This window comes from Eriocheir sinensis, chromosome 18, assembly GCF_024679095.1.
Source record: "Eriocheir sinensis breed Jianghai 21 chromosome 18, ASM2467909v1, whole genome shotgun sequence".
NCBI classification, from domain to species: domain Eukaryota; kingdom Metazoa; phylum Arthropoda; class Malacostraca; order Decapoda; family Varunidae; genus Eriocheir; species Eriocheir sinensis.
In genome coordinates this window covers 7580236-7603214 of record NC_066526.1, presented here as the reverse complement: position 1 = coordinate 7603214, position 22979 = coordinate 7580236, and the positions used below count along the sequence as shown (strand labels likewise).

The 22979-nt window shown below is 43.5% G+C and overlaps 1 protein-coding gene across 2 annotated transcripts in view; it reads right to left on the bottom strand.

The window, feature by feature from the left end:
* Positions 1-22979, bottom strand: part of LOC127000274 (golgin subfamily A member 6-like protein 1) — a 90548-nt gene that overhangs the window by 5501 nt on the left and 62068 nt on the right. For both annotated transcript variants that reach the window (XM_050863739.1, XM_050863738.1), the window contains exon 17: positions 8742-8962. In XM_050863739.1, coding sequence (XP_050719696.1) covers positions 8742-8962 — 221 coding nt within the window. The remainder of the gene's footprint in view (positions 1-8741; positions 8963-22979) is intronic.

Sequence of the window (22979 nt, the reverse complement as noted above, 5' to 3'; positions counted from 1 at the left end):
CACCTCCACACATGCAGGTCTTCAAACACTACACCAACCACATGTTTGCAGTTTTTGTTGTACTCAAATACGTATACTCGAAAGCTCTCGTAAAACTGTTGAGTACTTGGAGTCCAAATATGAATACAAGTAGGGTGAGGTGGACACAACCCATACTATTAGGGGGAAAATATTCATTAAAAATCTGTATTTGCCCTAGCAGGCAAAACAAAGAGTGCATAAAACTCCTCAGGAAATGGGCTTCCTCTATGAGTATCTGTTGAGCTTCCCCAGAGAATATTTTATCTCCATAGGAAGGTTTTATTTTTTTTTCAATTGCTGTACAGCTTGTGACCAGGGGGTCACGACTCCTACACGAGGTGTTCACGGCCTGTACAATTTTATATATATTTTTTTTTAAATCAGGCTTTGCAATAATACTCAAACCCAAATGCCTAAAGTAATCCTTAGGCTGTGGGCTTCCTTTGAGGTATCGGTTTAGTTTGTTAGGACTTCCAATTTGGAAAGTGATGAGTGTTTTAACTCGTAATTTTTCGGTGGTTTTCTATGCTCGTCAAATGAAACTAGGCTTTACAATAACATTTAGCATCCACTTGTTGTACGACTCGTGAACTACCCACATGTTTGTTTACGGGATTCCCACGAACACAAAAACTCGGCACAACAATATATTTCCATGCAAATATCTTTTCAATATGATCATATTTGCCATGAAAACCTTCACCAGCAAAGTCAAGACATATTCACAATCACCATACACTATACTATGAAGCGAGAAAATTGCATCAGACAACTCAAAAATTAAAAAACCCGCCTAGCATTTTCAGGCATGAGGCTTGTGGCACAAGATGGCTGCGTCAGCTGTTGGTGTCCCATTTTCTTTCTTCTGCAGGAAACTAAACTTTCCTCGATGTTTTGATTCGACAAGACGGCCTTTGTACGTCTCGTGACCGTGTATGAGTTATGTTCACCTCATCCTACAAGTACTAGGGATCTTTTGATCCCAAGTACAAATACAAGTACATGATATTGTGCACTTAAGTCCGAGCACAAGTACAAGTACGTGTACTTGGACCCATGCCTGGTGGGGACACGGGCTCAAGCATGTCTGCCCCTCCAAGGAGGAACCACAGGCCCTTGCTGGGTGACAGCTCAGGAAGGGGAGGGGAGGTTGCCAATAGACCAACTCTATCGGCTGGCATCAGCCTAGACAACCAAGTAAGTCTTTCGACAAGGACTGGCGTGTCTCTTTGTACAAGTCGAAGACGTGAGCATGGGGTTCCCTTTGTTCGCCGCAAGACGAGAGTGCTCAAAGCGGAAAACAATGAGAATAGAGTCTGAGTTACAGTTGCAACCTTGAGCTAAAAAAAATAAGAAACGCAACATCCCATTCTCCGAATCAGAATGAATCCATATTTTAAGGAACGGGTGGCAACCCTAAAATTTCTCTAGCCTGCCATGACTGTCAGCTGCCGCCTGCTGCTGGTGAAGGCAGGAGGAAAGGGGGAGGGACGTTACGATGCGTATTTTACATGTATTTCAGGACGACCCTTGACAAACATAATTTTATGGACTGGTTTTGTGGTTCACCAAAAAACGCGCTCACAACAACTTTAAAATACTGAATTCTATCTGCATTCAGACAGCCCAATACGGAACAAATGGTGTTCCGTATTTTAAGGAAAGGGTGGCAAGTTGGCAACCCTAGTCTCAATCCTCATTGTAAACTCTTAGAAATAGCATCCATTCGCTAGTGTCTGATTGCATTTGTGCTTTAGTGTGCAATCTTTGTGTTTTCAGAACTACAGTGTGTGTTCTTTGTGCTTTAACAATGTTCCCCAGAAAGATTATTAATAGCAATGGTGCTGCGAAAAAAAAAAAAATAACAGGAACGGCGGATGCTATGCTCGCAACAGGAACAGGGTGTGAGCCTCGGCGGCTTGTATGCCCTCCTGGACGTAACTAACTTCCATTCTCCCTCAATCTTATATAATACAGAAGCCCCCTGCCATACACGGGTATTTGGTTCCGCGAGATTCCCGTGATCCGCGAATCCGCGATCAACGGAACTATAATCAAATAGGAAAAATAGGGTTTTGTTCTACCATCTAGATCAAATAAAAAAAATGGAGTTCTAAGGCATTTCTAAGCATTGATCTATAGTTTTACATACAAGTAAATCACACGTCGTGGCTTCTTCATGCCTGAAGAAGACGTGGAGGAACACTTGGAGGCCATGATAAACTAAAAAAGGCTGTATAAACTCCACTGTAGAGCACTGCTGCCTTCACTCGCACATGGTAAACAAACTGTCTTCTCTTCTTATTATAACCTGTTCCGCTTTGTATCGCTTTTAGGTTGTTCACTTCTTTCTTCTATCACTTCCTGTTTGGTAAGTTTCAACAATTATTCTGTCTTTTTTCCCAACTTTTTACATGGAAATTTTTCATAATTTTCACCATTTGATCGGATTCCTTTCTATTGCCATACAGACCTAACACTGTAGTTATCCGTCCATCCTCTTCTAATCTCCTGTTCCATTCTTCCTCACCAATAATGGCTATAGTCATTCGGGATATATATTCGGTGTATAAAAAAACTAACGAGAGAGAGAGAGAGAGAGAGATCTTTGAAATGGTCACCGCTAATTATTGCATTAATATGCGTACCTAATAATATTTTTGTCGATTTCGGGGTGGCGGGGAAAGTAAATATTTGGGCGGGATTGGGCGTTATTTTGGCGGAATGTGGCAGCGGCGCAGTGGGTTCCCAGTCCCGACCTGACAAGTACACGTCTAGTTATCCCCCCCTGCCCCCGCATGCATGGCACCTCATCTTGCCTCATCTCTGCATCAGCACGCCTGTTGCCCCTGCCGAGCCACAGGAGGTGCAACAGCAGCTGGTGGAAGTGATAAATGTTGCCTGTCAAGTTCCTGGATGCGGATGCAGATGTCTGATACATCTCTACTCTGAATAACTTTTCCACTCTATCCCAATAATATGTGGATGGTTTGTCCCAATAAACTGCATAGAAAAAGTTTTTTTTTTTTTATTTCACATGTGTTTTTTATTACCCCATCTGGGGTGTCTGTACCGAGCTGGGTGCTACAGACCGTGTATAAGCGAGTTTTCATCTGCGTTCAGAGGGGGGTGTCGCAAATACCCTACCCACGTATAAGCAAATTTGTGAACAGTGAATGGCAGGGGGCTTCTGTACATTTGGTTAGCTTCATGATGGTGGTCGAACACGATTCCAGTACCTCAAGAATAAGGAAACTGTGGCTGCTAAACCCCGGTGCAAAGCCTACACCTCAAGCGTAGTTAGCAGTTGCAGGAGTCTCAATAACAACCATAACACATTGATTTGTGTTTTATTTATTATTGCTATTTGTTAGTAAAATTACTTTAATTCTGTTTAAAGTAACATGTAAAATGATTTTTATATAAATATTTTTTTGAGATATGGGACGCATTAATGGGGTTCACATTAATTTTAACGGGGCAATTTGTTTTGGTTTATGAGTATTTTGGTGTATGAGCAAAATTCCAGAATGAATTAAACTCGTAAACCGAGGTATGACTGTGTTTGAACATAATGAATATACTTTTATCATTCTCTTAAGATAAAAACCTTCATTACATAAATGATTATTTTGAAAGTATGACCAGTAATGCAAAGGACCTGCAATATTATCATCAACTCAGAATTGAAAATGATAATAGCACAAGCACTTTCATACTTACTTTATTTATTTATTTATTTTTTTTTTTTTTTTTTTGGGGGGGGGGGACCTGATGGTTGGCTCCAGCCTAATATGGTGTGGGCAAGTCTTTTATAGTTGCTCCATCTTGCCTGACTCTTGCTGCCACCTGGAGCTCATCTTTGAGCCTCACTTTAGAGAAAGAATCTAGAGTCCAGGTTGATTGGTGGTCTTTGGGACAGCATGTGGGTAGTCTTAGGCCACTTGGTGGTGACTGAAAAATCCCAGCTGTGGCGGCGGACAGGGCTCAAACCCGCATCCAACATGACGCCGGCATGCTAACCACTCAGCCACCGCCTCCTCAAACAGAATAATCATTTAAGTAGTGAAGGTTTTCATCTTGTAACATGATAAAAATAACTTCATTATGCTGAAATATACAGTCATAGCTCAGTTTACGAGTTTAATTTATTCCGGAGTTTTGCTCACAAACCAAAAACTCGTAAACCAAAATGAATTTACCTATTTAGATTAATGTAAATCCCATTAATGCGTCCCATATCCACAAAAAAACATTAACATAAAAATCATTTTACATGTTATTTTATACAGAATAGAAGTAATTTTACTAACAACTAGCAATGATAAATAATATAAATAATATAGTATAATAGTATAAATATAAATAATATAGTAATAATATAGTGCTGAAAATACAAAGATCACACACTAGAGCACAAACTTAAGAGGACACGAGCGTGCGGGTGCTACCTCTGCAAGCGTACAATGTGGGCTGAAGGCAGAATGGGCATTTTCCTCCAACCGTTGGAGCTAGGAGCAACTGCGGTTGCCCTTTTACCCAACCAGGAGCAAGTTGTTGGTTTGGGTAAACACTCCTGTCCTCCCGTCTTTGAAGCCACGATTGTACCCACAACTACTTCTTCCTTTCATTTAACTATAGCAACGAGTCCATAATTTGAGTAACAGCAGCAGAAGCCACAACAGCCTTTACTTTTGCAAATGGCGTCGTGTGGATACAGGGCGACTGGTTTGTTTCTGTGTTGTGGATACGGGCAACCGACCTTGGTCGTGTGTTACGTCCACCCAGGAAAGTTGGGGTTGCCAGTTGCACCTACCGCCAATGCGGCTGGAGGAAAAAAGCCCAATCTGACACCAGCTTGAGACCCCATTCCTATTGCCTTCTGATCTGAGCACTTTCATCTTGCAGCGAACAAAGGGAACCCACACTCGCGTCTCCAACTTGTACAAACAGGATGCTCGTAAACCAAAACATTTATAGTTGTTTTTTTTTGTTTTGTTTTTTTTGCCCATAAAATAACGCTCATAAACTAAGGCACTCGTAAACCAAGGTATTATTGTATATACAAATCATGTTATATGGACATGTCCTCAATATTATCTCACATTGCTATGGCAATCAATGTCTAATACTCTTTGCAAATTAGCAATGAAAGATAGCAATTCTGGAGGTAATAGGCATCAAAATGCCCAGCTGTGAACAGGCCAATTCTCTCCAAGGTACAAATTACCAGTCTACTCTTCATTGGTCTCTTCCTCACCTCTCCCTCCTTGCTTCCATGTTTATATGGAACTGTTCCTACATACTTTCACTGTCTTTTATCCCAACCAGATCTGACAAAGGTACTCAAAAGCAAGGAGGCTCTGGTAAGGGAGGCAGCTGAGAAAAAATGTGATAATTTATGAACTGACAGAAAATCTATGCCAAAAAAGATCAAAATGTGAAGTGACAGAAAAACCTATGCCAGTAAGATTAGAGTAGCCAAGTGCAGAACTGAAAGAGACTAAGGATGTAGTATCAGTAGTTGTGGACATTAATAGCTAAACTTTGGAGGAAAGAAGCATTGGTTGGGCTTGGAAGATACATGGAAGGAGGGGCATGGTCACTTAACATGTTGAACACGTTTGGCAACTGAGCGCGCTCACCTGCCCAGCAGTACCTTCTTTTCACCACATTGACATTTGAGAGAAAGAGGTATGTTTCACTCTTAGAGGGTTTCACATCTTATAGAAGGGTAAAATCCATGGTACAGCTATCTACCGAATAGTAACCATACATACAACATGCATGGGAAGCCTCTGCAGGTTGTGCAGGAGGAATTGGATCTTGGTGTCACAATCATTAGTGACCTGAAACACGCAAAGACTGTAAAAAAGCATATAACAAAGCCAACGCTATGCTCAGGCTTACAGCAAGGAACTTCAAATGTACTGTAAGACACTGTAAGTACTGTTATCCTTATATCACTCAATGGTTTAAGGTCTCACCTCAAGTATGAGGTACAATTCTGGTCTCCTAATTACAGAAAAGACATTCAATTATTAGAGAGAATTCAGTGACGCTACGAAGAGGATTCCACCCTTTCCTTCACTGGAAGAGATGCCTACGAGGGGATATGGTTCAGGTCTGCAAGTACCTAAAGAACTTCAGTAATGTCAACCACTCCAATTTTTTTGAACCACAAATCAACTCAAGAAATAGAAACGATGGTGTACCCATTCAAGCAAAGCGATGCAATACAGACAATGGCAGGAGTTTCTTCTCTAACCAAGTCATATGCCATTGGAACAACCTCCCTGGTGAAGTAGTAAGTGCAGAAACCATCAACTCCTTCAAAAATTGTATCGAACGTTACTTCGTGACAACAGGAGTAAACTGAACAACAAAGTGTTTGATATGCCCTGCAGGCACCAAGTGGCTGTCAGGCAGATCACAGCTCTAGAGGAGGCAACTTTGTAATGAGCCAAAAGACCTTGTGTTGCCTGTCTTTCCATGTTTCCATGTCTCCCATGTTCTCTCCTCGTTCTCCCCATTCTCCTACTCATCCTCAGACAGGTCATCATCAGGGTCATCCGGGTTCACAACAAAATCTGAATCGTCTGAATCATCCAATGAGCTTTGTGAAGAAACTGATCGTGTTCTGTAAAGGCCTACCGGATTTATTTCTTGAAAAAAATAAAGATTATTGTAGTGTGTATATGTAAAGCTTATTCAAACATGTCATACTGTATTGATACTAAAACGCATATACATCATAAAATACATATATACTGAGGTAGTCGCATGATACACCGTTGCACCAAACCGTTGAGAGAGGATTATCATCATTGGGTTGCAAAATGGTACATGGATACACCAAGGCATTCTAGGTACACCAATGCACCAAAGCGTGATGGGAGAGAAAATATCAGTGGTTCACGCTTTTCTACAGTGGAACCAAAGTGCATGACTTTGCATCTGTCAACGTTTAATGACATTTGACACCTTTCTGGTCAAGGCCCTTTTGGATCACTTCACAGTTGGGAGGAGGAGGAGACTAAAAGAGATGTGATGGAGGAGGAAGAAAAACTGCAAAAAGAACATGAGAAAATGAAACATTCTCTCCACAATCTCATTGGACTGGTGGGCTGCAACGATGTACTGGGGTTTCAATGTTGTTTTTGTTTTACATACAAATAATGTATTCGAATGGGTTACATTTCATAACTGCTTTATCCCATAATGAGCACCACTGAGTGCTAGGGATCAAACCTGAGCCTTCTAAGTTGAAGTCAGGGCATCATACCAACTATGCCAAAGGTATCAGAGGCCACTTCTGCGGCCTATATCTGACGCCCCCGCCCCACACTGTGGACATGAAGGTGAAGGTGACCCTGCCCACACACATGACGGTTAGAAACGTTTTTAATCAACCCCTTTGGCAAATACGGTGTATATATGCATTAGAGAAACTGCAATAACACAGTGAAAAAATACCATAATGAACACCACTGAGTGCCGGGGATTGAACCAGAGCCTTTTGAGTTGAAGTCAGTGCCTATCATCTGGGTTCGATCCCCGGCACTCCGTAGTGTTCATTACAGGATTTTTTCACTGTGTTATTGCAGTTTCTCTAATAACTGCTTTATGTTGATATTGATTATAATGCATATAGAATTACTGTATTATATGAAAACTGAATTTCTATTAAAAAATTGAAGAATAAGGAAAAAAAATTTTTGGCAAATGAAAAATAAATATTTACATAATTATAAGTGTTATTTTATTGCCTGATACCATTGCAACGCACCTATTGCCTTAATAAATGCAAATGTACATACAAACTGGTTATTCACTCGTGTTTGCAAAAAGGTTTTAGAAAGGGCTATTTGGACCATGTATGTACCAATACGAAAAGAGGGAAACATCTGCTCGGTTCACTGGTGGTCCAATACACGGTTAACATGTTACGTTTCAGTTATAGGTCACAATAAGAGATAATTACATCAGAACATCAGAGAAACTGCAATAATAATGATGAAGATACTGATTCACTCAAATGTTAAGAAATTAGACCACATAGAGATAAGCTTGAGTAGAACATCTTTCACAGTGCGGCAATAATAGGGGTGACAGAATGCAGTTGGTAATTTCAGCCGCAGTTACAAATACTAATTTGGTACATTAAGATACTGATTCTCCTATTGCTGACAAATACACAGGAGCTTGAGGTAACTCTGGGCTCCTGACGTTTTTGTGCTCAAGTGGCTACCACTCCATGGGCCCAGGCTCAAACCCTAGCCCAGGCAGTCAGCTTGCAGCTTACCCAATTGTTTATCCTTCCTTTTGAGCTGGTCGATAAATGGATACCTGGGGAAATCCGGGGAAGGTAAACTGTGGCAACCCCAGATTTCACATTGGCCTGGGTCCCGGGGTAATTGGTCAATAAACCTATCACAGTCTCAAAAGGTCAGTGGATCAGAGATGAGCACCGCAGCCACACACTTGAAGATGTAGTGTCTGCACTCACCTTTACTGTTTTATGAGGTAGCTCAATAATATTGTGTTGGGCCCACAACTGAAAGGTTATGCCTTTGGTGCTCAGCTGTGGCTTTACCTGGGAAGAACTAAAATGTGTGTTAATTCATGGTCTTGGTGCCGAGCCTGGATGATTGTCTCTTCCTTTCCTGAAAATACATAAAAAATTTGTTTTCCATATTTACCACTCAATAAATATTTACCTGGATTGATGAGTGTAATCTTTGGCATGGGTAAATGAGTAGAGGAAGAAGGTCTTGATGCTGATTTAGGTCTTGTAAGAGGAGATCCACTACGACCAGAGTCCTGTGAGTGCTGGGACAGGTGGGATCTGGCTGACTCGCTCCCCATCTGTGTCCTGCTGCTGGCACTACTGCTTCTGCTGCTACTGCTCCGGGAAGACTGCAAGGTCCCTAGACTGGATCTGTTGAGGTAAGTTAAATCAAAATGTAATTCAGTTGGATGAGTAAGACCCAGTAATACGTATCAGCATTATTCAAATTTTCCGTAATACTGGGAATTACTTGCTGAAGCATGTTATTTATTATGTACATACATCTAGTTAAAAAAAAAAATCAAATTGATAATGAAGTGGAACAAAACTACAAGCAGCTGGGCAACCAGTGCAAGCAAACAAAGCGGCTGTACTCAGCATCAGCAGAGTGTTTTGATATAGCTATGAAACAAACATATATCTTATTATGGACTTTATGGATATTATCATGGTTCACTTTATACATTATAAAGCATATTTAATAATTATAAAAGAGGATGTCAATATTGAACAAATAAATAAATAAAAACTTTAGAAATTTATTTTCTTGAAAACAGCCTAAAAAATATAGGACTCTCATACAAAAGTATGAGAAGCACAGATTGTTTTTGTTTCCTCATAACAGGCAAAGGTTGATTTATTCCCAGTCATCCTCTTTCATTCTCATCACATCTCTAAACCATCTCAAAGCACCGTGTATCTTGCACCCATTTAACAACTCTTCAGTCTTTGTTGTCAAACCAATACCAAAATCCTCACACAAATCTTCGTTACTTTCTCAACACCATCTTGACACATTGCACGCACCTCTTTCATAACTAATTTTCACTGCAGTCAGTCATGATTGCTGTACTACATTCCATGTATATATATATATATATATATATATATATATATATATATATATATATATATATATATATATATATACATGTATATATATTACCCTCTCGAGTTTCGCGCTCGCTTTGTTCCGAAGGTGTAGTGCTAAACTCAAGCATCGCGAAACTCGAGGTATTGAAAACACTGAAAAAGCGCTTATTTGTTCTGCCCCGCTTGTTTTTTTATTTTTTATTACATGAGGAGTATGGCGCCAGTATACTATCCATCTGGGCCTGATGGTCGGCCACGAGCCCGTCATGGCGAACGCAACTGTTTATAGTGGCGCCATTATAATTGGCTCATGCTGCCCCCTGGAGCGCACTTTTTTTCCTCCTTTACTCCTTTGTTATCTCAAAATACATACCTTGGAAAAAGGAAGAAAACAGGAAGAGAGAACAGGTCGTTTTAAAGCCACAGAGTTAAATACCTAGAGCGCGCGCTCCCGTGTTGTGGGGTTGGCGGCGGGTGAGGCAAGCTACCCTGGTGTGACAGCCATCTTGGGGAGCCCACTTTCCCTCACTCTGTGGTGGTGGTTTTGATGGTGGTGGGTTTTTTTTTTTTTTTTTTTTTTTTACGTCTTTTGACCTATTGCGCCGGTAGGCTTCTTCCCGGTGGATCCTGATGGTTGGTCCAAGGCTTCTTCCCGGTGGGTCCTAATGGTCGGCCCAGCCCGTTCTGGCACAGGCGAGTGTTTTATAGTGGCGCCATCTTGCACTGGCTCATGCTGCCCTCCCGGAGCTCATCTTTAATCCTAGAATCTAGAGTCCAGGTTGATAGGTGGTCTTCTGGACAGCATGTGGGTAGTTTTTAGCAACTCGGCGGCGGCTGAAAAATCCCAGCTCGGTGGCACCGGTTGGGGATTAAACTCGCGTCCTCCTGAACACGGGGCCATCTTGCTATCTGTTCATCCACCGCCTACCCAGATAGTGGTGGTGGTGGTGGTGGTGGTAGTGATGGTGGTGGTGGTGATGGTGAAGGTGGTGATGGTGGTGGTGGTGATGGTGATGGTGGTGGTGGTGATGGTGGTGATGATGGTGGTGGTGGTGATGATGGCGGTGGTGGTGATGATGGTGGTGGTGATGATGGTGGTGGTGCTGGTGGTGGTGGTGATGATACGGTGGTGATGATGGTGGTGATGGTGGTGGTGGTGATGGTGGTGGTGGTGGTGGTGATGATGGTGGTGGTGGTGGTGGTGGTGATGATGGTGGTGGTGTTGGTGGTGGTGGTGATGATGGTGGTGATGGTGGTGGTGGTGATGGTGGTGGTGGTGGTGATGAAGGTGGTGGTGGTGGTGATGATGGTGGTGGTGTTGGTGGTGGTGGTGATGATGGTGGTGATGATGGTGATGGTGGTGGTGATGGTGGTGATGGTGGTGGTGATGGTGGTGATGGTGGTGGTGGTGGTGGTGGTGATGGTGATGGTGGTGATGGTGATGGTGGTCGTGGTGGTGGTGGTACGTGATAGTGGTGGTGGTGGTGGTGTTGGTGGTGGTGGTGGTGGTGATGATGATGGTGGTGGTGGTGGTGGTGGTAATGATGATGATGATGATGATGATGATGATGATGATGATGGTGGTGATGGTGGTGGTGGTGGTGGTGGTACATGATAGTGGTGGTGGTGGTACGTGATAGTGGTGGCCTTGGTGATATGGTGGTTTTCATAAAAAACAGAGAGAGAGAGAGAGAGAGAGAGAGAGAGAGAGAGAGAGAGAGAGAGAGAGAGAGAGAGAATAAAACTTATGTCATATATATCACGCCAGTCCGCCTCTCTCTCTCTCTCTCTCTCTCTCTCTCTCTCTCTCTCTCTATCATCACCAGCACCATCATCATCATCATCACCACCCCCATCACCACCCACCACTTACCTCCACTTTGAAGTTGCCGGCTGGAGCACAGAGTTGGCTGGACTGGGCTCCCAAAGATGATGGTGGTGGTGGTGGTGGTGGTGATGGTGGTGATGATGGTGCTGGTGGTGGTGGTGGTGATGATGGTGGTGGTGGTGGTGATGGTGATGATGGTGGTGATGATGGTGGTGATGATGGTGGTGGTGATGGTGATGATGGTGGTGATGATGGTGGTGATGATGGTGGTGATGGTGGTGGTGGTGGTGGTACGTGATAGTGTTGGTCGTGGTGGTGGTGATGGTGGTACGTGATAGTGGTGGTGGTGGTGGTCTTGGTGATGGTGGTTTTCATAAACACACAGAGAGAGAGAGAGAGAGAGAGAGTATAAACCTGAGTTATGTCATATATGTCACGTCTCTCTCTCTCTCTCTTGCGATCAGAAGTGGTATTGGACCTTTAACAAACAGCGACGGTGCACTAGTGACTGACAGCCAACACGTTGCAAACCTATTAAATAATTACTTTTCCTCGGTGTTTAATAATAACAGTCCTCCCACCACCACCACCAACACCAGTACTAATGTGAATCCCGAGCATGCATTGTCTAACTTTGAAATAAAACCCGATGAAGTCCTTAAAGCCCTCAAATCACTTAAAACAAATAAAAGTCCTGGACCTGATAAAGTATATCCAACTCTGCTGAAAGAAACAAAGAGCGAAATACTCTCCTCCCTCACAACAGTATTCAATATGTCCTTGCGACAAGGCATTGTCCTTCAGATTGGATAAAGGCTAACGTGACACCGATTTTAAGAAAGGAGACAAAAAGTACCAGGTAATTACAGGCCCATTAGTCTAACTTCGGTTGTAGGTAAGCTACTTGAGGGCATAATTAGAGACAAAATTGTGAGTTACCTTGAAAGCCACTCATTAATTGGGGACTCACAACATGGCTTCCGAAACAAAAGATCCTGCCTATCAAATCTATTAACCTTTTATAACGACCTCTTCACTGTTTATGACGTAACCAAATCACTGGTCGTAGTCTATCTTGATTTCCAGAAAGCGTTTGATAAAGTCCCGCATCATAAATTACTTTACAAATTAAAGCAAATAGGTATTGACGGTCAAGTAAACCAATGGATCGCGAATTGGTTGAGCAACAGACAACAAAGAGTAGTGATTGACGGATTTAACTCAGAGTGGGCGCCGGTCACTAGTGGCGTCCCTCAGGGCTCGGTTCTCGGCCCAGTGCTCTTCATTATTTACATCAACGACGTGGATGTTGGACTCAATAACCGCATTAGTAAATTTGCAGACGACACAAAGATTGGTAACTCGGTTCTCACTGACGAAGACAGGCAAAGCCTCCAAGAGGATTTGCACAAAATTTCAGCTTGGTCAAATAGATGGGAGATGCCCTTTAACGTAGACAAGTGCCAGGTCCTTCAAGTTGGAACGAGGAATAAGAAGTTTGATTACGAAATGCGCGGCGTTAAACTCAAAAGCGTTCACTGCGTCAAGGACTTGGGGGTCAAAATAGCGTCAAACCTCAAATTCTCACAGCAATGCATCGATGCAGCAAATAAAGCGAACAGAATGTTGGGCTTCATTAAAAGAAACTTTTTATTTAAGAATAAAGATGTAATACTCCCGCTCTACAACAGTTTAGTCAGACCCCACTTGGAATATGCGGTACAGTTTTGGTCTCCCCACCATGCAAAGGATATTGCTAAATTAGAAGGTGTTCAGCGTCGGGCAACGAAAATTATCCCTTCCTTGCGCAACAAATCCTACGAAGAAAGGCTTTCTACCCTTAACATGTTCTCTCTTGAGAAACGTCGCCTCCGAGGGAAACTGATCGAATGTTTTAAAATACTTAATGGTTTCACGAATGTAGACAGATCAACATTGTTTATGATCGATGACACTTTGCGCACGAGGAACAATGGCGTAAAACTCAGATGTAGACAAGTAAATTCAGACTGCACCAAATTTTTCTTCACCAACGTTAGAAAAGTGAGAATGGAATAAGCTCCCACCATCAGTGGTCCAGTGTAACACGATTGACTCCTTCAAAAATAAGCTCGACCGTCACTTCCTTCAACTTAATATCAACTAGAGTAGAAATGCAACGTTTTGGAGTCTTCTGATTAATGTAAAATCACTTAGGTTTAAGGACAGACCACCAAGTCTGGACCATGGGGTCTGTGTGGTCTGATTTTCTATGTAAATCTATGTAAATCTCTCAGCCAACTCCTCCACCCACCACCATCACCACCACCACCAGCACCACCACCATCACTATAGCACCACCACCACCACTATAGCACCACCACCACCACCATCATCACCACCACCACCACCATCATCATCACCACCTACCACTTACCTCCACTTTGAAGTTGTCGGCTGGAGCACAGAGTTGGCTGGACTGGGCTCCCAAAGATGGCGGCCGAGGTACTTCCGGTTGCCGCACCCGAGTGTTTGGCTCGCGCGCTCTAGGTATATATTGTTATAAATTTTACTTTCATTAGTATTGAGTTGGCTTCAGCTGCAGTGTTTGCCGCGAGAAGGGCTTCCAGACCCAGACTCAGACCAAAAATGCAGCCGCGCCTGTATTGCCTGGGTCTGGGAGCCCTTCTCGCGTTAAGTTTTCTGCAGCTGAGCGCCTCCGTCTTGTATTGCCGACTGGCGGCTGAGTACAACATGTCGGCGCCAATAAAACAAGAAATGACAGATATAGACAACAAGATTTGGAGCCAGGAGGCCGAGGTGGCATTACTAGAAGTTTGGCAGTATCGATACTTGTGGGACACACAAGATAAGCTGTATGAAAAGCTGAGTCTACGCAAAACAACTTTAGAGAGAGTGGCAGCAACATCCGAGAAATGTTTATCTCTTTGCGAGATATCGGAGGTATAAGGAACGATTATTTTCGTATATTATACAATCACACTATGTAATGCCTGGGGGTTGCGATGGCATGTTCCTCCCTTCTTTGTTGAATGCAACAATGAACAATCAATACTACTGAAGGTAAAACTCGTTTACTTAAAGTATTTCTACAATATTAGGCTAATGGACCAAACTCATTGTGGTTTTAATATATGGTAGTAGCCTTTTGGGGTGTCTGGGATGAATTCATGCCCTTGCATTTACTAGCAGTTTACGTCTTGATGCTCCCGGCGGCTCCTCCCACGTGTGAACGTGCTTGCTCCGGAGAGCACCCAGCTGGTCTAGCCGCTAGATCGTCGCGGCTGTATTGCCGGCCAGCAATTGCCAGGTGTAAAGTCGCCTTTAAGGCAGTGTCACACTGGCCGTTTTCCTCTAACCGTTGTGGCTACTGGCAACGCCCGTGCGCCCATCCGCGAGCGAGTTGTCGGTTGTCCGTAACCTGGTGTCACACTGGGCCCTTTTCTTCACACCGCGTTGGCGGCAGCTTGGGCAACCGTCAAATCCAACTTTTCCAGGTGTGCGTCACACACGGCCAAGGTCGGTTGCCCGTATCCACATCCACAACGTAAACAAAGTACTTGCTCTGTATCGGCATGGCATCGTCTGCTAAAGTATGGGCTCTCGCGGCTTGTGCTGTCATTACCCAAGTTATGGACTTGTTGCTGCAGTTAAATGGACAGGAGAAGCTGTTGTGGGTGTGGCCTGTCTGTGGTTCCTCCGTGCCAGTTCTCATTGTCACCACTGTGCGTGAGCGGCCAACCCACCCATCTAGACTCCGACCACATAAACACGTGGATCGAGTAACAACAAAGACACACACACACACACACACGCACGCACACACCAGACTCATCATGAACCATGGCAGATGTTTCTCACAAACAAAAATGGCTTCGCCATTTCCTAGAGTGGGTTAGAACTTATTTGGTGAGTGGTTCATACAAACCAAACATACCCAATGGCAAGAAGAGAGCAGTGTTAAAGACGACTGCTCTCTTGCCAAGAGCTAGGTTTGGTTCATGTGAGCCACTCACCAAATACGTTCTAACACTCAAGAAATGGTGAAGTCGTTTCTGTTTGTCAGAAACATCTGCAATGGTTCCTAATGAGTCTGGTGTGTGTGTGTGTGTGTGTGTGTGTGGTTATTCGATCCATGTGTTTATGTAGTTGAGTCAAGATGGGTGGATCGGCCGCGCACGCGCAGTAGTGACAATGAGAACTGGCATGAAGGAACCAAAGGCATGCCACACCCACAACTGTTTCTTCCTTCCATTTAACAGCAGCAACAAGTCCATAACTTGGGTAAATAACAGCACAAGCCGCGACAGCCCTTACTTTAGCAGACGACGCCATGTTGATACAGGGCAAGTGCTTTGTTTACATTGTGGATGTGGATACGGGCAACCGCCACTGGCTGTGTGTGACGCACACCCGGAAAAGTTGGAGTTACTGGTTGCACTAGCTGGCGCCAACTCGGTGGGAAGAAAAAAGCCCTGTGACACCAGCTTACGGATAACCGTGAACTCGCTCCCGGTTGGGCATACGGCTGTTGCCCGTTGACCCAACGGTTGGACGAAAACGAGAATTGTGACACTGCCTTAAGGCAGTGAAGCCGCGGATAGAGTGAGCATCGGCGATGACGTCATCGGACTCCCAGCGAATCACAAGCGTGTTTTCAGAACTGTCAGCCAATCGTAAGGCAGCCGCCTTTACCTGCGGCCTCAAAACGACCCATTCTCTCTCTCTCTCTCTCTTGCCAGACCCACGAATGTTTGGAGGAAAACGTCCAGTGTGATACTATCAAAAAAAGGTAGTGTGCGTGACGCCGATGGTAAGTAGACGTGACCCGTACGTGTCAAAGCGGCGCGAAACTCGGGGTGATAATGCGCGAAAGTCGGGATGGTAAGAATTTAGGACTAACCGCGAAACTCGTGGATCGCGAAACTCGGATAGCGCGAAACTCGATATATATATATATATATATATATATATATATATATATATATATATATATATATATATATATATATATATATATATACAGTACCCTCTCGAGTTTCGCGCTTGCTTAATTCCGAAGGTATGGCGCTAAACTCGAGGATCGCGAAACTCGAGGTAATGAAATCCACGTAAAAGCGCTTATTGGTTCCGACCCGTGGAAAATAATTACTTTTTCCAACTTTACTCCCTTGTTATCACAATTTTTTCGACTTTACTCCCTTGTTATCTCAAAATACGTACCTTGTTAATAGGCAGAAAAGGGGAAGTGAGAACAAATCGTTTTTAAGCCCCAGTTGAAGGCGGCTGCCTTACAACTGGTTGGCAGTTATGAATACACGCTTGCGATCCACGTGGTGTCGTCTGCTAAAGCGGTCGCTCGCGGTCACCCGTGGGACAGTTGGACAAACCTATATTTTTCTGGTAGTTTTCTGTGTGTTATGAAATAATCTGCTAACTCTTTCTGTTAAAAATCATGAAATCACTAATATCATGAATGACTTTTCAATGCCTATTGAATGTAAACCGCTGCCGCAAAATAGCTCGCAGAGAGGTTCAACTTGCTTGCTGTTTCCATATTTCCCTCACCGCTCACAAAGATCACAAGCGGACAGACTAGAACAAAACCAGGCAAATTAATACTTTTAATGCTGTGTATTCCCACAGCATGCATGCATGGTGGACAGCAGAATGACTAATTTCATCGGGGAGATATTTCTCACAACACCGGCCAGTGTAGTGGACCTTCTTCGTCTTCTTTTGACCTGTAACGCTTTGTATCGCTTCTTAGGTCCTCCTTCTCCACACTTTTATACTTCACAACATGCACTTACGGCCGCTTTCACAGTCATTTTGTTTATTTTGATCATTACCAATGGCGGCAGTCGCCGCTATAGTATTTCCACGTGAAACTGGGCGATCGGGTAGTGGCGGCTATGGGATTAGCCAAGCCCCGCACTTACCACACACTCTCAACATCTCTCGCTGTGTCTGCAGCTGCCACTACCCCATCGGCTAGTTTCACATGAAATACTAAGCAGCAATCGCCGCCATTGGTAACGATCAAAACAAATAAAGTGACTGTGAAAGCGGCCCATAGTTACTTACGTACCTGGGCACTTCTGCACCTCAGTCCGGACCTCCGCTCCTCCGCACCTGCGGACCGCCAAATGAGGTGCAGAAGCCCGGAAGTGCGGAAAGTTTTCAAAGGTGCGGAAGTAACAGGTGCGGACAGGCGAAATTTTGGGTCCAGACTTCCGCACCTGAGATTTTCAAAGATAAAAAAAACTAAGACAACAAACAGTCTGCGACATTACTTTCGCGCGTTTTGGCGGGCTATGTGCTACCAGCTGATCACTGTGTCAAGTTTCTTTTTCATTTCAGAATCTCAGCAACATAAACTTTGAGCAGCTGGTGTTTGTGCGGGGCAACATGCACCTCCTGGGCTACAAGGAGGTGCAGCAGCAGCACAAGGAGGAGGAGAAGGAGGAGGAGGAGGAGGAGGAGGAGGAGGAGGAGGACTTGAAGACTCTAATGTGAATTTTTTATTTAAACTGAATTGTCATTTGTGAACTGTGAAGACTGAAGACAGTTTTTATATATATATATATATATATATATATATATATATATATATATATATATATATATATATATATATATATATATATATATATATATATATATATATATATATATATGAAGCTCTGATGTATTATTGCCTTGTACTATTTTGTTTCATTTTTGAGGTGCGGACTAGTTTTTTCAGGCGTGCTTTAATAGTTTTGGGTACAGTAGCGGAGGTGCGGAAGTCCGGTAGCGGACCGAGCAAAAAAGTTTTAGGCACGGAAGTACAGGTGCAGACTACCTGCGTCCGAGGAGCGGTAACGGACTACCCCAAATCCAGTAACGTGCCCAGCTCTGGTAAGTTACTTAACAATGCACACTTATACACTTCACCCTGAACTTAGGTGTTTTTCTGTCCTTTTCTTTCCCTGATTTTGATTTTCTATGCCCTTTTGCAATTTTTCACTATTACTATTCACCGTCGCTGCCATGCATTACAGTTCAAAAGAAGAAGAAAAAGAAAAGGAAAACAACACCAGGAGATCAACAATTTTCATAGACTGGAGAAAAAGGGTTTTGGACTGTGGTTCCACAGCACGGAGTGTTCTCTTATCTTGTTAATCAAATAGTAAGCAAAGCAGCTCTGCCAGTCCATTTTACGAGTCTCATGGTGGGCCATCTTCCACTGCTCCTCACTCCTCAGCCACTGCCGTCGTCTGTTTGTTTACATACAGCCGTTCGGTACCCACGTACCCACGCTCGTACTCACAACCGTTTTCCATTCATAAGGACAACCAACAACTCGCTCCCGGGTGGGCATACAGCCGACCGCGGTTGCCCATAGCCCCAATATGGTTGGACACCACCTTTAAAGGTAGCACGCATGACGCCGACGGTAGGTAGACTTGACCCGAACATGTCAAAGCAATGCAAAACTCATGGCGGTAATGCGCAAAAGTCGTGATGGTAAGAATTTAGGACTAAACGCTAAACTCAAGGATCGCGAAACTCGGATAGCGTGAAACTCGAGAGGGTACTGTATATATATATATATATATATATATATATATATATATATATATATATATATATATATATATATATATATATATATATATATATCATGCTTGTTCTCGTGCTATCAAAGATAGAGAGGCAGCTCACAAAAGGTTCCAGAGCCTTCGAACTCCCGCTAACTATGACCTTTACATTTCAGCCCAGAATCATGCCAAATCTATTCTCCGACTTACCAAAACTTCTTTTATCAATAGAAAATGTCAACACCTTGCTTCTTCTAATTCTTCCCATGACTTCTGGCATCTAGCCAAAAATATCTCCTCCAATTTCACTTCTTCCTCTTTCCCTCCTCTCCTTAACCCTGACGGCAGCACTGCCGTTTCATCTGTCTCTAAGGCTGAACTCTTCACTCAAACTTTCTGTAAGAACTCCACCTTGAACGATTCTAGGCATATTCCTCCTACTCATCCCCCCTCTGACTCCTTTATGCCTGTTATTAAGATTCTTCCAAATGATGTTTTCTATGCCCTCTCTGGCCTCAACTCTCAGAAGGCTTATGGACCTGATGGAGTGCCTCCTATTGTCCTTAAAAACTGTGCTTCTGTGCTGACACCCTGCCTGGTCAAACTCTTTCATCTCTGCCTATCAACATCTACCTTTCCTTCCTGCTGGAAGTATGGCTTTGTACAGCCTGTGCCTAAGAAGGGTGACCGTTCCAATCCCTCAAACTACCGCCCTATAGCTTTACTTTCCTGTCCATCTAAAGCTTTTGAATCAATCCTTAACTGGAAGATTCAAAAGTACCTTTCCACTTCTAACCTTCTATCTGATCAACAGTATGGGGTCCGCAAGGGGCGTTCTACTGGCGATCTTCTTGCTCTCTTAACTGACTCTTGGTCATCCTCTCTTAGCCGTTTCGGTGAAACTTTCTCTGTTGCGCTAGACATATTGAAAGCCTTCGATAGAGTCTGGCACAAGTCTTTGCTTTCTAAACTGTCCTCTTTCGGATTCTATCCCTCTCTCTGTTCCTTTATCTCCAGTTTCCTTTCCGGCCGTTCTGTCTCTGCGGTGGTAGACGGTCACTGTTCTTCCCCTAAACCTATCAACAGTGGTGTTCCACAGGGCTCTGTTCTATCACCCACTCTCTTCCTGTTATGCATCAATGATCTTCTTTCCATAACAAACTGTCCTGTCCACTCATACGCCGACGACTCCACTCTGCATTATTCAACTTCTTTCAATAGTAGACCCTCTCAACAAGAAGTACACGACTCCAGACTGGAGGCTGCAGAACGCTTAACCTCAGACCTTGCTATCATTTCCGATTGGGGCAGGAGGAACCTTGTGTCCTTCAATGCCTCAAAAACTCAATTTCTCCACCTATCAACTCGACACAATCTTCCAAACACCTATCCCCTATTCTTCGACAACACTCAGCTATCACCATCTTCAACACTAAACATCCTCAGTCTATCCTTTACTCAAAATCTCAACTGGAAACTCCACATCTCCTCTCGCTAAATCAGCTTCCTCGAGGTTGGGCGTTCTGTATCGTCTCCACCAGTTCTTCTCCCCCGCGCAGCTGCTATCCATATACAGGGGCCTTGTCCGCCCTCGTATGGAAAAAGTTGGAAAGTTTCGTTTAGTTGGCGCAACATCTAAGGTCATATGCCGGAGAGAGACAGGAGGGGGAAGGAATTATAGGAGAAGGGAACAGATCCCAGGAGACGGGACACAACCCCCGATTAATACCTGGTACCCATTCACTGCTGGGTGGACAGGGGTGTAGAGTATCGGAAAAGTCGCCCAAATTTTTCCACTCCGCCTGGGAATTGAACCCGGGCTCTCTCGGTTGTGAGCCGACGCCCTCGTATGGAGTATGCATCTCACGTGTGGGGGCGCTCCACTCACACAGCTCTTCTGGACAGAGTGGAGTCTAAGGCTCTTCGTCTCATCAGCTCTCCTCCTACTACTGATAGTCTTCAACCTCTTAAATTCCGTCGCGATGTTGCCTCTCTTTCTATTTTCCATCAATATTTCCACGCTGACTGCTCTTCTGAACTTGCTAACTGCATGCCTCCCCCCCCTCCCGCGGCCCCGCTGCACACGACTTTCTACTCATGCTCATCCCTATACTGTCCAAACCCCTTATGCAAGAGTTAACCAGCATCTTCACTCTTTCATCCCTCACGTTGGTAAACTCTGGAACAATCTTCCTTCATCTGTATTTCCTCCTGCCTACGACTTGAATTTTTTCAAGAGAAGGGTATCAGGACACCTCTCCTCCCGAAATTGACCTCTCTTTCGGCCACCTCTTTTGATTCTTTTTTAGGAGCAGCGAGAAGTGGGCTTTTTTTTTATTATTGTTTCCTTTTTTTGTGCCCTTGAGCTGCTTCCTTTGTTGTAAAAAAATATATATATATATATATATATATATATATATATATATATATATATATATATATATATATATATATATTTTTTTTTTTTATCCAAAATACGATATTACGCCTCCATATTATAGTTAAGGGACGAAATACATGTCCCTTAACCATAATATGAAGGCAGAAAAATTTAAAAGTAAAGAAAAAGTGGTAAAGGTAGTGAAAAGGCATATTATACATACGCGCGCTTTGTTTTGGTGGCGGCCATTAGGAGTTGAGCAGTGTTGCCAACGATCCGGTTAGCAATGGTACACTTAGTTAGCCGTTAGCCCACGCATGTGAGACCAGGTCCACCACGCGTTTTTTTTTTTTTTTTTTTTTTTTTTTTTTTTTTTTTTTTTAGAGCACGCACCTTTACCTAATACTATACCCGGCCCAAACCTTCACAAAACCCTTTGGGTAAAGGTGTGTGGTCCCCCCCAAAAAATAACCACGCATGGTGGACCTGGTCTCACATGCGTGGGCTAATGGCTAACCTAGCGTACCATCGCTAACCGGATCGTTGGCAACACTGCTCAACTCCCAATGGCCGCCACCAAAACAAAGCACGCGTATGTATAATATGCCTTTTCACTACCTTTACCACTTTTTCTTTACTTTTAAGTTTTTCCGCCTTCATATTATGGTTAAGGGACATGTATTTCGTCCCTTAACTATAATATGGAGGCGTAATATCGTATTTTGGAGGCGCGTAGTGATTTTCAATAATTACCTAACACATTAGAGAATTAGGAAGATAATGCTATTTCTGATACTCTTCTTTACCCTCAAGTTCACACTTCATCCTTTCAGTGCACCTATCACATGTATGCCCTGCACTGTCCTCTCCCTTACTTCTCCCTCCATACTCCAATATACTTAAATAGAATCTTCTCTCAGTACTTATTTTCCATCACTTCCTCCATCTTCTCTATTAACTCTGTATGGCTTTGGAGAATCAGTGGTCTCCTCTCTTGCCCTTTCAAATACCATTAACTTATTCTTGTCTACATATATTTTCAACTTTCTCCTCTTCCATGCCTTGTCAAATTCATCCATAATCCTCTCCAGTATCTTATTTTTTTTCCAGTAACACTGCATCATGTGTAATAGGCCTGCCACTATGGACTGCTCCATTCTCCCCACTTTCAACCTTGTACCTAAGTCCCTCTTTCATATCTTTCATATAACATCCAAATATTCACTAGTATATACAGCAGTGGCTGTGGCGGTGGCTGAGTGGTTAGCGTGCTGGGCTCCACATTCATCATGCCATGGACAACGTCTATTCGAATCCCCACGCTACCACCTGGGATTTTTCAGTCACCACCAAGTGGCCTAAGACTAACCACATGCTGTCCAGAAGACCGCCCATCAACCTGGACTCTAGAAGAAACCGTCCAGTGAATCAAGAATGAGTTCCAGGGGGCAGCATGAACCAAGCATAACTGGTGCCACTATTAAAAATTGCCTGCGCCAT